Genomic DNA, 15,717 nt, shown 5'->3' with positions numbered 1-15,717 from the left:
CCCAAGGGTCCAGCTTCCACACACTCGAGTCTCAAAGGTAACAGGAGTGCCAGTCCACTACTTGTTTCGCCTGGCCCAGGAAGTACTCTGCCGTAACCTATACCTGGTTCTCCAGGCATAAATCCCAAAAGTATTTTGTCAAATTCACCAGGCTTGTGACCTGGTGCCCCCTAGGTGATTGATAGATCTCACTGCTCAGACATTGTCCATTTTTAAGAGAACAGAGAATTGAACGCGATCTTTTGTCCAATATTGGACCGCAAAGGACCCCACCAGAAGTTCCAGATAGTTTATATGCAAGCGTTGCTCTAGAGGTGACCAACTTCTTCCTGTAAAGAAATCCCCACACTGGGTGCCCCAGCCAGACGTGCTTGCATCTGACTCTATCACCAGGTCGGGAGAGGCTCTGAAGACTGCCCTCCCTGTCCTTGCTTCCAGATGAGACAGCCACCGTGTTATCTCTACCCTGGCCTCGTCTGTCAGCGGAACCAACTGAGAGTATGTTATGCCCTTTCGCAGATGATGCACCTTCAGCCGCTGCAAGGCCCGATAATGGGCAGGAAAAATTGCTTGAATCGAAAAGGAGAGAAGCCCCACCAGATGGGCGATTTGTCTGAGAGATGTGTATTGCTTGGCTAGTGTTTTCCTGAGCTCGTGTCTGATCCTTGTGATCTTCCGCGATGGGAGAATCAGAATCGACTCAGTGGAATCTATAATGAAACCCAGGAAGGTCGCCCTCTGATTTAGGCAGAGAAGGGATTTATTTTCTTTGATAACAAACCCCAAACCCTGTAACAGGTTTATCGCTGTTTGGAGGTGCGCTATCAGTTTCTTGGGACATTGGGCCAGGATGAGCATGTCATCCAGGTAGATTATTAGACAGATCCCCTGCGCGTGGATGAACTCTATCACTGGCTGGAGGACCTTCACGAAGAAACAAGGGGTCGATGATAGACTGGAGTGTAGAGAGAGGAACTCGAAGGTCTGTGAGCACCATATGAACTGCAGAAACCGCAGATCTGGGGGGAAAATTAGAACCATAAGGTATGCGTCCCTCAGATCCAGGCATAAGAATCCAATCAAATGGGAGCAGCACGTTGCTGAGGAGATGAATACATTCCATCTTGAATTGGTGGTATACCAGCCACTCATTGAAGTCTCTGAGATTTATCATAGGCCTGCGGCCCCCATCGGACTTGTTGACTAGAAACAGGTTGCTCAGAAAACCATTGGAATGCAACATCAACTTACGTTCGTAGGAGGGCCAAAACGTCCTCCTCCTCCTTAAACTCTGCACCGCACACCCAATGGGCCAAGGGTAAGCAACTTGACAAGGGGAACAGTAAAATTCAATGTGGAAACCATACACCGTCTGCAGGGCCCACGCATTTGACGTAGTGGAAGCCCATGCTGGAAGGAACAGAGCCAGCCACCCCCCCTTGCATCTAGGCATAAGGAAGGACACTTACCATTTCCAGCATTGTAGGTTACCTGTGCTTTGTAACTTCCATGGGAACATTGTCCTCTAGTCGTTTTGAACGTATTGAAGTGCAGGTTAGCCTGTTACCGGCTGCGCCCGGGTTCTTGTCCCCTGGAGTAAGGGTAGGAGGGCCAACTGGTCGAGCGGCCCCTGCCACGCCCGGCCCCCTAAAAAACTCGGGGGGAAGACCCGTTTGATGTTCAACTGAGCATTGTTGAGTTACGTACACGTCGCTATGAACTTCCCACGCTCCTTCACAAATGACTCCCCAAATAATCCTCCCGGAGTCACTGTGCCCGCCTCCAAGGAGGTTAGGTCCCCCAGACTGGGGTCAACTTTAATGAGAAGGGAGCAGCAACGCTCCATCACTAGGTCACAGGTGGCATCTCCTATAAAGCATATAGCGCATTGCGCCCAGCTGGAAAGGATGTCCAGCGCAATCAGGGATCCTGACACCTTGGCCTCTTCAGCCATATCTAGTACCTTGGTCATAGGACCAATGGCATCCAAGAGTTTGTACTGGCACACCCGCCAGGACCTATAAATGCCCTTTTTCAGGTCCTTTACGAATTTTTCCAAAAACATGGCCATCTTGCCATCTATGTCTGGGTTGATGGTCACTTTCCCATCCAAGTAGGGGCTAGGACATTCTGCCTTAAGTCGATTACAGGCCTCCTTCTCAAGGGGTTTTCTCAGCCTTGCGGTGACATATTTTGCTACCTTATTCGCTGGGATCCACTTTGCTGACTTGAGGTGGACTATGCTGTCCGGGTCCAGCAGGTCGAATTTCCTTCTCATGGGCCTGCGCTGCAGCCAGGCACCATGACCTAGATGAGCCCACCTCATCGTATGATTCCCCAGGGGAATCGCTCTCATGAGGGTGTGGATTGTCAGGCCGGGGAGGTTCGTTGTAGGGATCCTGGAGGGAACCCTTTGCGAGAAATGCGTGTTTGATGCACAAACACGTCCAAATCCACCCCCTCCTCACTGTTTCTCTTGGGAGAGGTGGGGACCCCTCCTCTGGGGCATCCTTTGGTGATTTCCCTGGGGTAGGGACAATCTTTGTGCACTCCTGCACAATTTTGTCACTGAGGAGTTGTTCCATAGAGTCATTAGGTCATTGTTTGCCCTATATATTGAAGTATCAACTGCCTCATAGAATTATTCATCCCATTGGTGTTAGGCCAGTGAATCCTCCTCCTCATACAACAATTGGGCCATCTAGTGCAGAAATTTAGAGGGAATTGCTGTGCGCCTTGAGTCAGACCCCTAGTTACATGTGAGCTATAAGCCCCTGGGGTAAATTGTAGGTCTAAGGCTGGTTCTCAGGGCTCGGGAGGCCCTGCTAATGCTCCAAGCCTGCAGTCGTGCTTTTTTATGGTGCTGGGAGGGAGCCCATGTAAGTATGGGTGTGCCAGAGGCACACAATCACCTTGGTGCAAGCCCTGGGGACACTTCATGCTTGTGTTTATTCCATAGAGCTAATCAGCTGCCCAGAAACAGTGCCCCCACACACAGGTCTTCACGGGCCTTGTAAACCAATACAGACCCTGGAGAGCGTACACATGCTGAGCACAATACAGACCCCTCATTGGGAGTTAATTACCAAAAATGTAAAGAACTATGGGCCAGATGTAGGTATCCAAATACTGGTCGGTAACGGCCGAAAATACCGATTTTCTGCCGTTACTGACCGGTATTTGGATACTCAGATGTAGGGCATGAAAAAATACAGGTTCAGTAATTTTACCGAATCGGTAATTTTACCGAATCTGTATTTTGAAATGTAGGTAGCACTGTAAACAGTGCTACAGGGCTTTAAGGATTCGTTATTTACCACCAACTATTAGTTGGTGGTAAATAACGAATTCCTATGTAAATGCAAATATGTGCATTTACACCTGTGCCATGTGGCACACAAGCACTAATCAGGGGTGCAACAGGGTGTCAAAGTGACACCCTGCCACCCTTGACTATTTCACAATTATACTGAATCGGTATTTACCGATTCGGTAATTGACATTCATTCCTATGGGCCTCCAGGCCCGTAGGAATGAATGGCAATTACCGAATCGGTAAATACCGATTCGGTAATTACCGAATCTTAACGATTTGGTAAAAAAAAAAGAATAATTACCTACATAGGTTTTACCGATTCTTAAATACCGAATCGGTAAAATTCGATATTTTAGAATCGGTCAAACCTTTTTACCTACATCTAGCCCTAAGGACCTAACAGCTCGCAAGGCATCACCCTTGAGCAGCAGGGACAAGGCTCGAGGCTACTTCAGGTTTGGTCGGCGAGCGTCTGAATTGTAATGCTGCAGACACGCACTTTGAAGCCAGAGTGTCTCGCCTTCCCAGAGTGCCCCCTAGGGGCGAAGGACTGCACCGCGGCCAAAACCATGGATTAAGTCGCTTTAGGAGCCCTGGAGCGGTCCGGCGACTATGAGGATCTAGGGGTATAAAACGCATGTCAGCGTGATCAATATAAACTAGTGGCGTAGCTAGGCCTTAGGACGCCTGTGGCGGCCCCTGTGTTTGCCGCCCTCAGTGGCCTGATCGAAGAGCGGGGGATGCTGGAGATTCATGTGGCTGCAACGGCGACAAGTAAGAGTGAGGGAACAGGGGAGTGGCCGCCACCCTCATAACTCATGCCGCCTGGGGTGGTCCTCCCCCCCAGCTACTATGAGGATCTAGGGGTATAAAACGCATGTCAGCGTGATCAATATAAACTAGTGGCATAGCGAGGCCTTAGGACGCCTGTGGCGGCCCCTGTGTTTGCCGCCCTCGGTGGCCTGATCAAAGAGCGGGGGATGCTGGAGATTCATGCGGCCGCAACGGCGACAAGTAAGAGTGAGGGAAGAGGGGGGCGGCCTCCACCCCCATAACTCATGCCGCCTGGGGTGGTCCTCCCCCACAGCTTCGCCACTGATATATACAATTCTAAATCCCTACCATGTCAACAACCAGCTCGCCGCTTTCCTCGAAGCCAACAAATCCCTCGACTCCTCACAATCTGGCTTCCGAGCAAAACACAGCACTGAGACCGCCCTCATCGCAGCAACAGACGACATTCGAACTCTACTGGACAATGGAGACACAGTCGCCCTCATCCTCCTCGACCTCTCTGCAGCCTTCGACACAGTCTGCCACTCCACCCTTTTACAACGCCTCAGAAACATCGGAATCCAAGGAAAAGCACTTGAATGGATCACCTCGTTCCTCACCGGAAGAACCCAGAAAGTCCGCCTTCCACCATTCAAGTCCGAGGCCACCGAAGTCATCTGTGGCGTACCCCAAGGGTCCTCACTCAGTCCTACCCTCTTCAACGTATACATGAGCCCCCTCGCGGCCATCGCCCGCCAACACAACCTCAACATCATCTCTTACGCGGATGACACTCAACTGATCCTTTCTCTCACCAATGACCCCAGCACCGCCAAAACTAACCTACACGAAGGAATGAAAGAAGTTGCCGAATGGATGAAACACAGCCGTCTGAAACTGAACTCAGATAAAACAGAAGTCCTCATCTTAGGTACATCCCCCTCCGCATGGGACGACTCTTGGTGGCCGGAAGCCCTTGGAAAAGCACCCATCCCAACAGACCACGCACGGAACCTAGGCGTTATCCTGGATTCTTCACTTTCAATGAACAGACAAGTCAACGCCGTATCCTCATCCTGCTTCAACATTCTTCGCATGCTCAAAAAAACATTTCGCTGGATCCCCACCGAAACCAGAAAAACAGTCACCCATGCTCTGGTCACGAGCCGACTGGACTACGGAAACACCCTATACGCAGGTACTACCGCTAAACTCCAGAAGAAACTCCAACGAATCCAGAACGCCTCAGCCAGGATCATATTAGACATCCCACGCAACGAACACATCTCTGGTCACCTGAAAGACCTCCACTGGCTACCCGTCAATAAGAGGATCACTTTCCGACTGCTAACCCACGCACACAAATCACTCTACGACATCGGACCAGAATGCCTCAACTCACGTCTGTCCTTCTACACCCCCTCCCGCCAACTACGTTCCTCCAACCAAGCCCTCGCCACTATACCTCGCATCAACAAGACCACCATGGGAGGCAGGTCCTTCTCATACCTGGCTGCTAAAACATGGAACTCACTCCCCACTTACCTTCGCCTTACCCAGAACCACCTGGCATTCAGAAAGCAACTTAAAACGTGGATATTTGACAAGTAATCCTCCTCCCCTCCCTAAGCGCCTTGAGACCCTCTGGGTATGTAGTGCGCTATATAAATTCTTTGACTTGACTTGACTTGACTACCATGCGCTAGCACAGCATAGAAAACACCACACAACGGATCAAAGCATAAAACCACAACTGGGTGCTGAGTAGTGAAGAAAGAGGGAGAGCAGGAAGTGACAGTGGACGCTGTAAAGACTTGGATATGGAAATATAAAGATGGACTATAAAAAAGTATAGTTTTTCCCTAGTGTTCATGGGAAAAGTAGTTTATTTGTATGGCTTTAAAGGCATTCTGTGTTTTGAAATGTTAATAAAACGAAGAAGGAAAATAGCATTATCCTTGGCCTCTACTCCTGACATGAAATAGTTATAAAATAGTTATAAGGACACACCCAAGAATAATATGAGCTTTAGCCTTCGCCCTTCCTCTGCTCTTTTATCCCTCTTAATTATTTATTCATTCTATAGCGAGGTCATGGTCCAACCACATACGAAATCTTAGCAAAGGATCAAAGATACGTTTTCAATGTTAATACACAAAAGCAGTTAAGATGACCAAACCCGGGTAGCAACCAACTACAACATTTGAACAAATAAAGCACTTTATATAATCCAAACTAACATCCCTGGTAGATGTAGAAGTAGTAGTTTGAGTGCTGGAAAGTAGCTGAGCTTCCTTATTGCACTTTGGAATGATGCTGCTACAGTCAAACCTATTCTATCACAACAAACTACATCCCGCTTCTCAGTGCCCTGGAAAAGCCAAGGACAATTATATCACAATGAATAACCGGGAGTGCACTGCTCTGATTTCAATTAAACTAGACACCTATCGTCTAAGCTGAAAACAACACGATTAGCAAGGTTATTTTGCTGGTCTTTTAATACTCCTTAAATCGCACAATTGCGTCACAGAAAAGTGCATGCGCGACAATAGAATAACCTCTCATATTCAAAAGTGACATTGAGATGCTTTCTGGCCAGATGGTTCCCTGATTTTTATACGATTTACTAAACCTCCACAGTCTTTCGTTCACGGAGGCGGTTTTGCACAGGAGGCGCTCTTCATACCCAGGCGCTCTTCATACCGACCCACACCTCGCCGCACCCGCTCCGCGGGTGCCGCAGCGTCCAGGAGTGCGTGGGGCTCACCAGCAGCAGGTCAGGAGCAGTAAGGCGGTTCTGGGCGTGAGGCTCGGCGGGGCTGCGAGCGTGCGGGGACTCCAACAACCAGGAGTCCCTGCGAGACCGCTCTCCAGCATCCGGTCCGCTCTCCCCGCTGGCCCGCCCCCCGCCCACCTGAGGACATTAAAATCATCTCTCACCTTCCCTTGTTGGGACACAGTCTTTCGTTCACGGAGGCGGTTTTGCACAGGAGGCGCTCTTCATACCCAGGCGCTCTTCATACCGACCCACACCTCGCCGCACCCGCTCCGCGGGTGCCGCAGCGTCCAGGAGTGCGTGGGGCTCACCAGCAGCAGGTCAGGAGCAGTAAGGCGGTTCCGGGCGTGAGGCTCGGCAGGGCTGCGAGCGTGCGGGGACTCCAACAACCAGGAGTCCCTGCGAGACCGCTCTCCAGCATCCGGTCCGCTCTCCCCGCTGGCCCGCCCCCCACCTCACACGCCCCCTTTATCAAAGCCTCCGACTCCCGCAGCGCGGGACGCAGCCCGGGGTGAAGACCGGGCTAAGAGCGGGCCGTTTGAGGCCGTTCGAGTACGGCAGAGTCCGGCCCGGGCCCACCCCCCTGGCCGTTAGGAAGCACCTAAGGTAGGCGGTCCACCTTACCTTACAATCTCTTGCTTCTTGGTACTGTGGGGACGGACTAAAAAGTAACTGTGTGGACTTGTATTCCACTTACATCCCACAATGCCTTTAAGGTCAGGTAAAGAACGCACAGTTCAAATCCAAACTACTAAGGGAGTCGTATCAGGCCCACTTGACGCTTTCATCACACGGGCCTCGGGGATATTGGAGAAGGAAATTGCCATGGTTGAAAAAAGACTCTCGCTTGACCTTATTAGTGGTAAGCGATCATCGCTGGGTGGATTAGCCACCATCACCAGCCCCGTAGCACATGCCGCTTTTAATTGTGTCCAAACTTCTTCCACGGATGTCATCGTCCATTTGGAAAGTGTGGGGGAGAGCCCAACTGCTCGTATCTTGGAGGAAGATGCGTACAGCATGGATGACTCAGAAACTAGCCAGGGGGATGACCTACAGACTAGCGGGGGACTTGACCCTAGTCAGATATCTGGTTACTTACCCCTTAACGCCTCTAACATCGTTGCAACCATAGATCCCCTAAGTATAGACGGTACTTCTAGAAAGAGAAAACAAGATTCAAGACTTTCGGGGGGGAGAGAACGTAAGATCCCAAAAACAAAAGATATTACAGATAAAGTGAGCCTGGGCCCTGAGCATCTTTTAGACACACAAATTCCCCCTGTATTTTCTAATGTGTTGTGCCCCTCCCTCACCGCCTTGGGCTCTTCGAACCCCTGCCCTATGTGCCTTAACAGTGATGAAATCCTGTTAGTAAAAATGGAGGCCATGTTTAAAACCTTATTACTACCCGTCCTGAAGCGGACAAGGTTAATGACCTCGAAAATAGACAGCATGGAGGCAGTAGTTAACTCAAACCAGGCCATGTTACAAAAACTAACTGGCACTAGTCATATAGGAGTTAGCAAAACACTAACAGCCCCGAAGATCTCAGGCACAAGTAATATCCCTGTGGCCATCATTGCCCATAACAAAACACCAGGGTTAGACACCAATATGACCATAGGGGGTGGGAAGCCAAAAGCTATATCCTCTAAGTCATCCGCGAGTACCCTAATACAGGCATCTAATATGAAGGTTACTGATAAACACAACTCTTCTAGGCCTCAAAGAACTAGGCCACCCCTACAAGTAAAACCCAATCCTGCTCCCCCCGTCTCCCACTACACGGAGATATAACTGGCCAGCGCAGTAACACTAACCAAAGGGAGGGGAGTCATAGAAGGTTTACCACTCCCCGTGCCGATCTTCCGGTCGAAGCAACACGACATACAATAGTTTTAACAGGTGTTGCTCCATTAAAACCTGGCAGTATGGAGTCGTATGGGGACCTCCGTAATAAAGTAATTTTCTGGTTAAATAAAAACCGACCCCTACCCCCCTCCTCACCCACTGAAATTTTACTTGTAAGGAGAGTGGACTGGGTGGGCCATGGCACTAAGGATTTGGAGGGAGATTGTATCTTGATCTCGTTTAAGGACCCATGGGTCGTAGATACCATTCGAAGAGAACCTAGGTTTGCTAGACAGGGGGATGTCCAAACACTGGGCCTATCGTATTTTTATCCTCATAGGCAAAGACCCATTCAACCATATTCCAACTTTGGCCAGCCCCCAGTTACAAGATACCCTTTGGAAATAACTCCCCTTGACCGCCAACGCCCATTCCTTTTCAACCACTTTGGCCCCCTCTCCGACCTTGAGGCCATAGATTGACTTCATACAACATCCTGTGAGTCTTCCCCTGCTGAAGTAGTTGGTCATGAGCCGATAAGGTGGAGTAGGGACACTCCGCACCTAATCGATAACCTAGATGCAGTTAGGGGAGGTCTAGCCACAAGGGAGTCTATTTTACCAGCAACCAAACCCGATTCAGAGGCTATGACGAGTGGGGATTCTATGGATAATCTTGGGCTCATGGAGAATAGGAGGGTTAGAGGGTGCAATCAGGTACTTACTGCAGTCTCTACTTTACAACACTCCCCTGCGGTTTCTGTCTTAGACAACTTGAAAATACTATCCTGGAATATCGCAGGGATTAAGGCCCGTATGTTTTCTGAAGATTGGATGGAGTTTGTGGACAAATTTGACATTCTACTACTCCAAGAAACCTGGGCATCTGAACCAGTCTTCAAGCTGGGCTATGTTAATTTCTTTAAACCCGCGATTAAAGGGGGCAAAGGGCGTGCCTCAGGTGGCTTATTGATATGGGTGAAGCAGTCAATGGGTCTTTATCCAATAGAGCTACCTGTCCAGAACCCGGATCTCCTTATAATTAAACTGAGCAAGGCTACCCAACGGGATTTGCTTATTTTCAACATATATGCTAGGGGTATGCCCGGTGGTCGTAGCCCCCCGTTGTTGAATGTCATAGATCACAAGCTTGCTAAAATGGGTAGTGGGAATGTTACCCTCTTAGCAGGAGATTTAAACTGCACCATTGAGCCATTGTATGATATAGGGGACAATTGGGGTTCGGCCGAGGATGCTGCTTGGGACATTCCTGATTTGATGGTTGATAAACCGGTCAAAGCGACCGAGGCGGCAGTGAACTGGATGGCTCTTTGTCTAAATAGGGGACTCCGGGCTTGCAATGGCCGCACAAGATCGGACAAAGGAGCCAACTGTACTTTTGACAATGGCCTAAGGCGTAGCCGCATTGACTATGTTCTGTTAAAATTGGAATACTGGCCCCTATTAGTGGACATGGTAGTAATTCAGCGCCCAGAAAGTGACCATAACCCCCTGTCGATCCTATTGAAATTGCCAGATATAAAGAGACTAGTGGAGTCCACCATTTCACAAACAGGGGATGTTTTGCTAACTAATGATAGGAGGAGGTTGAAATGGTTCAGGGTTGTGGAGGACGAAACCTTATGGGTCAATGTTAACACAGTGGCTAATAATGTGTGCAATGAAATGTTAAAAATTGACCTGTTGGGAGGAAGTCCGGAATTGGCAAATAATGTTATTAATCTCCACACTAGCTGTTTAGACCATCTAAAGTCCCTACTCTCTCTCCCTTGTCGGAGTGCTCCCACCAAAGCCAACTCCCACCACCAGAAATGGTATAACAAAAAATGCAGGGAGGCCCATTCAGATCTCATTAAAACTATCAAATCTCGTGATATGGGCGCAGTTAAAGTGGCTAGGTTACGTTATAGAAAAACCCAGTGGGAATCTAAACGGGAGTGGGAGGACAGGTTCTGGTCGGATCTTTTGGATGCCTCCACTTCGAACAATCCAAAAAAGTTCTGGGATCTAGTCAAGTGGGGGAAGGATCCTGTCTCGTGCACCCCGGCAAATCATGTACCCCCGGAAGAGTGGGTAACTTTCTATTCTGCCCAATTCAGAGCTGAAAATCCCAAACATTTACAAATCGTGGGAAAGGCACCCCCGTTACACACCCTCGGGGAGAAACTTATTTTTTCAGAATCAGAGGCCGAGCTGGCTCTGGGCTTGACCTTGCGAGGGAAAGCTCCTGGCATGGATCTTATCCCAGCGGACCTGTTTAAATCAAACTCAGCCGTGTGGCTCCCCTATATAACCATGATTGCTAACTCATTAGCTAAAGGAGCTAGTATCCCAAAATCATGGAAGGGAGCCGAGATAATTCCAATATTTAAAAAAGGCGACAGGTCCAATCCAGGGAACTACCGCCCGATCAGTCTCATTGATTCCATACAAAAAATCATCGCCCGTATGGTCTTGGGACGGGTTCAGGGCTGGATTGAGTCTGAGGACATATTATCTCCTATGCAGGCGGGCTTCAGATCAGGTACAAGTACCATTGACCAGGTGTTCAGACTTTGTCTGATCTACTGGAAAGTGGTCTTGCTCGGTGGCGGTACCATCTTTGCTGCATTCATTGACCTGAAGTCCGCCATCGACCTAGTGCCAAGGGACAAACTGTGGGGAGTTATGAGAAACCTGGGTTGTCCATCAGAACTACTTGACCTCATAATCAAACTCCATGAGGATAATTATGCGAGGGTGAGGTGGGGAGGCCAGGGACAAGTGACGGAAACATTTCCCGTAACTAGAGGTGTCCGTCAGGGGTGCGTCCTGGCACCAACACTCTTCCTCCTATTCATTGATCAAGTGGTGAAATTTTTTATGGATACCCCCACTGATGCCCCAATGTTGGCTGGGATGAGATTTCCAATGTTCATCTTCGCCGATGACACCCTACTCCTCTCTAGAACACGTAGCGGCCTGCAGCGGGCACTGGACCGCTTCGAGGAGTTTTGCGCCATTAACAACCTTGCGGTGAACGTGGGCAAAACAAAGTTCATGGTTTTCTCGAGAAACAATCCTGTTCGGAGCTCTGTAAGCTTGAATGGAGTTAACCTTGAGCAAGTCGAGACCATGACTTACCTGGGGGTCACACTTGACAGCCGCTTGAGATGGAAAGATCAAATTGGCGTACAACATCTTAAGCTAGCACGGTTAACTGGCTGTCTAATAAAAGAGCAAAAGAGATCCATCACTAAGCGGGTTACCCCTGCCCTCAAGATCTATGACGCCAAAATCAGTACTGCAATCTTATATGGCGCAGATCTTTGGGGCTATATGGATCTCCTAAATCTCTTTAAAACCCAATGCAAGTTTCTACGGAACCTGGTAGGTCTACCACAGTCGTCTCCATCAATTCCCCTTTGTTTGGATCTGGGGTGCCTCCCGATCAATGAGATGGCTAGATTTAGATTGGTGGCCCTGTGGAGGCGAATATGGACTTCTCCTGACCTGTCCCTATTCGCGAAAGAACTAGCAGAAGTCAGGTCAATTGGTGGTTCTGGAAAAATCCCATGGCTCCAGGCTGTAAAAAACATCCTGGTAGATATGGGATTAGAACAACTCTGGACAGCTCCCTCCTCCAATGCCTTTCCCTCCAAACAAGAGTTTAAAGCTTTGTACTGGGCGTCTCTTCGTCAAAATCGAGTTTCGATTTCCAGCCTTACCAGCCTCACGGGCCGGTTTCTTACTTTCAAGCTAGACCTGTCCCGTGAATCTTACTGGGATGTCATTAACAAACCGCTGGACAAGAAACTCTACCACCAGTTCAGGGTGGGTGCTTTGCCTTTGAACACTTTTGTAAATAAATGGTCCACGGGTGCATCAGATCTCTGTAAAGGCTGCCCGGGTCAGAAGGAATCAGAGGGTCACTTTCTTTTTGCCTGCCCCAGTTATTTGGCGCCGCGAAACAAATGGTTAAAACCACTGTTTCAGCGTCTACCATTTAGAAAATCTGCAGATGCCATTTGAGCACTAAAGACTAACACCTCTGAGGTCTTTGTAGTTAGCCTAGCCAAATATCTGGGGTGGGCTTTGATTATCAGGTCAAAATACATGTCAAAGTTATAAGAGCCCCCCAATATTACCTCATAAGATGAAATATTTAGATTACTGCATAAACATCCTATTGTACTGTCTGCACTTTTGCACCTAATGTATGAAATGGCGTCCTATTGATTGTCATGGTTCGCTATGAAATTATTAACTTTTTTGTTAATCAGGTTTCTCACCTTAGATGTTTAATATTCTTTTTTTTTTAACTTCCTTATAATCGATTCTTTTAAGGATTATTACCGTTTGGTTTACTTGGCTTGCTTTATTTGTATGTAGCCCTTGTTTACTAATGTTTTGTATTCTTCCCCCTGTACTTACTGATTTTATAAATGTATTATAATGTGTCTTTTATGATTTATCTAATCGAAATAAAGACTTGAAACCTGAACCTGAAACCTAAACCTCCAGCAGAAGGTGAGATAGGCGGAATCCTCGGGTGCCAAGGAAGATTCTTCCAAAGACTCACCTGAAAAGCATGTGCTCCAGAATGTTCCGGCTGGACAGTTCTGTCGTGTCCGGGACGAAGGAGCCCTTCGGATTGTCAAACTGGAGGAGATGGGGCTCTCTGAAGACATCTTCCCCAGGATGGGTGCTTGGAATCCCCTCCGCGCTCACAGAATATCTCTGTAGGAATAATCTGAGGAGAGAAGAGGCGACAGAGCCATAATAATGCACGCTGCATCCCTGTGAACCACATGACATACACCACTGGCAATCTGTTGGGAGATTATGCCTGCTACAACTTCTATGTGTATGATATTAGTTGGAACACACCTGTCAGAACTTCAATCGCATGCTACCTGCTGGAGTATACACATAAAAGAACATCCAATGCCTGCCCTCTGCTGGAAAATATATCTATTAGAAATTCCACTGCATGCCATCTACTGAAGTATATAAGAACTTCCATTGCCTGCCCTCGGGTAAAGCATATGTGTGTACCTATATATGTAAGTAAGTAAGTAATCAAGTAATTTATTGGATCAATTTATGATCATTTACATCACTAAGTAAAAACATACTCGTAAAAATACAATTCTAAAAGAAACATTTTACTGCATCATTAATATAAAAACTTCTATACAAAAATTAAAATACATTTTACTACATCATTAATATCAAATCTGCTATATAAAAAGACAATTGCAGTAGTTTCCAAACTACTTAAGAGCCATAGGAAGAGCAGTTCTGGCGGGTAGCTAAAATTTTAGTCCTAATACGCATGCAAAAAGCAAGTACCTTGATATAGACAACACTAGCCATTCTTTATTATCAGATCTTAAAATTCACATGGCCCCTACAGGCTTGAAATAGTCACCCGCCGGCATACCAGGACTATCCCACCTTTTTCTAGTCTTTACACAAGCAGGGCATGAAAAACATAACATTCTATGGATTCAGGGGAACGGATACGCACCGGACAAATTGAGGTTAAAATGGGCTGCTTGCATTCGCTAATGCTGAGATTCACAGGCAAGTTCCCATACCTAAATTGTAAATAACGTGCACGTGCAAATGACGGTTCTATCTGCTCCATAAATGGCTACAACAATAAAGTACATTTGATATCCAAGAACCATTCAGTTAAAGAGCTAGAGGATTAGGAAGGAAACCCTGGATATAATCCCCAAACCTCGCTTTTAGAAGCGGTACCTTTTCTTTAATCATGGATTAATAATATAATATTTTAATATACATATATAATTATATAATAATTAATATTTAATAAATAAAAAAAGATCCCTCAAAACTAGTATGTACAATCATTGTTTGATCTCCTTGAACCAGTCAATTCGCCCTGCTGTTTTATCTAAATACTGTACTTTGGCAACAGCTTCTTTGACAGGAAATCTGGGTCTTGCTTGTCCATAGCCTCACCCAGAACACTAGAGCATTCAGTGCAGCAATATGGGTAATGCTTCTCGATCAAGGTGTACCAGAACCAATCTTTTATTTAATGGGAGATTTAATATAGATCTTATAAATTTACTCTCAACCAGCTCAAAAAACCTATGTCTGTTCCAAACCCCACAGTTCAGCCCCATATAGAGCAGTACCCAGCCCACTAGCTTGAAAGATCAAGGGGCCCATTAGAATGGCAGGCGGATTGCCCCCGCCAGGCTGGCGATTGCCACCGCCGGCCTGGCGGGGACAATCCGCCCACCATCCACACCTAAATGACCCCCAAATGACCATATTAGTATGGGGGGGACCGTGGCGGACGGAAAGACCATCCGTCGCTTTTCCGCCCCGGTCGCCTTGCGACCAGGGCGGAAAAGCGAGTGAGAAATAGGGCGAAACACAGACCAATGTAGTTTTTTAACAATCACTGCCACTGCATGCTGCAATGGCATTCGACTTTTTGGAATCTGGGCAGACCATGACAGGTTACTAGACAATCCAACCCCTAAATAATTAAAAACCTTAACCTGCACAAGAATGTTCAATCCCAGCCTCAGCTTCACTTTAAAAGAAAGATTGGGGGGGGGGGGAGTCCTACATTTTGTTTTCAGGCAATTGATCTCCAGACCAAATGTGTCACAAACATTTGCGAACGTATTTAATTCACTCTGCATGCCCATTGGTGTTTTGGAGTTCAGCAGTGTATCATCAACTAAAAGTAGTGCTGGAATTAGTCTGCCCGCTGATTTGGAGGGCTCACCACCACAATCAAAAAGTGCATTGATTAACCCGTTCATATATAAAGTAAATATTTTTGGGGCTAAAACACAGCCTTGGCAGACTCCTCTTAAAACATAATGTTTTGGGGTGAGATCACCACCCTTGCCCCACCTAACTTGTGCATAATTTTCTTTATGCAAATGCAGTATAAGTCGTAGCAGCCTTGTGGGCATCCCCACATCCCTCAGAGCAGCCCA

At 47.6% G+C, this 15,717-nt stretch overlaps 1 protein-coding gene across 13 annotated transcripts in view; it reads right to left on the bottom strand.

Moving 5' to 3' along the window:
• FAM178B (family with sequence similarity 178 member B) overlaps positions 1-15,717 on the bottom strand; it is a 2,777,737-nt gene that overhangs the window by 1,136,961 nt on the left and 1,625,059 nt on the right. For 12 of the 13 annotated variants that reach the window (XM_078666947.1, XM_078666951.1, XM_078666950.1 and 9 more), the window contains one exon: positions 13,305-13,475. The exons of the other annotated variant lie outside the window; for it this stretch is intronic. In XM_078666947.1, coding sequence (XP_078523073.1) covers positions 13,305-13,475 — 171 coding nt within the window. The remainder of the gene's footprint in view (positions 1-13,304; positions 13,476-15,717) is intronic. 13 annotated transcript variants of the gene reach the window in all.

The sequence above is a fragment of the Lissotriton helveticus genome, chromosome 11, assembly GCF_964261635.1.
Source record: "Lissotriton helveticus chromosome 11, aLisHel1.1, whole genome shotgun sequence".
Lineage (NCBI taxonomy): Eukaryota > Metazoa > Chordata > Amphibia > Caudata > Salamandridae > Lissotriton > Lissotriton helveticus.
This window is presented reverse-complemented; position numbering and strand designations above follow the sequence as displayed.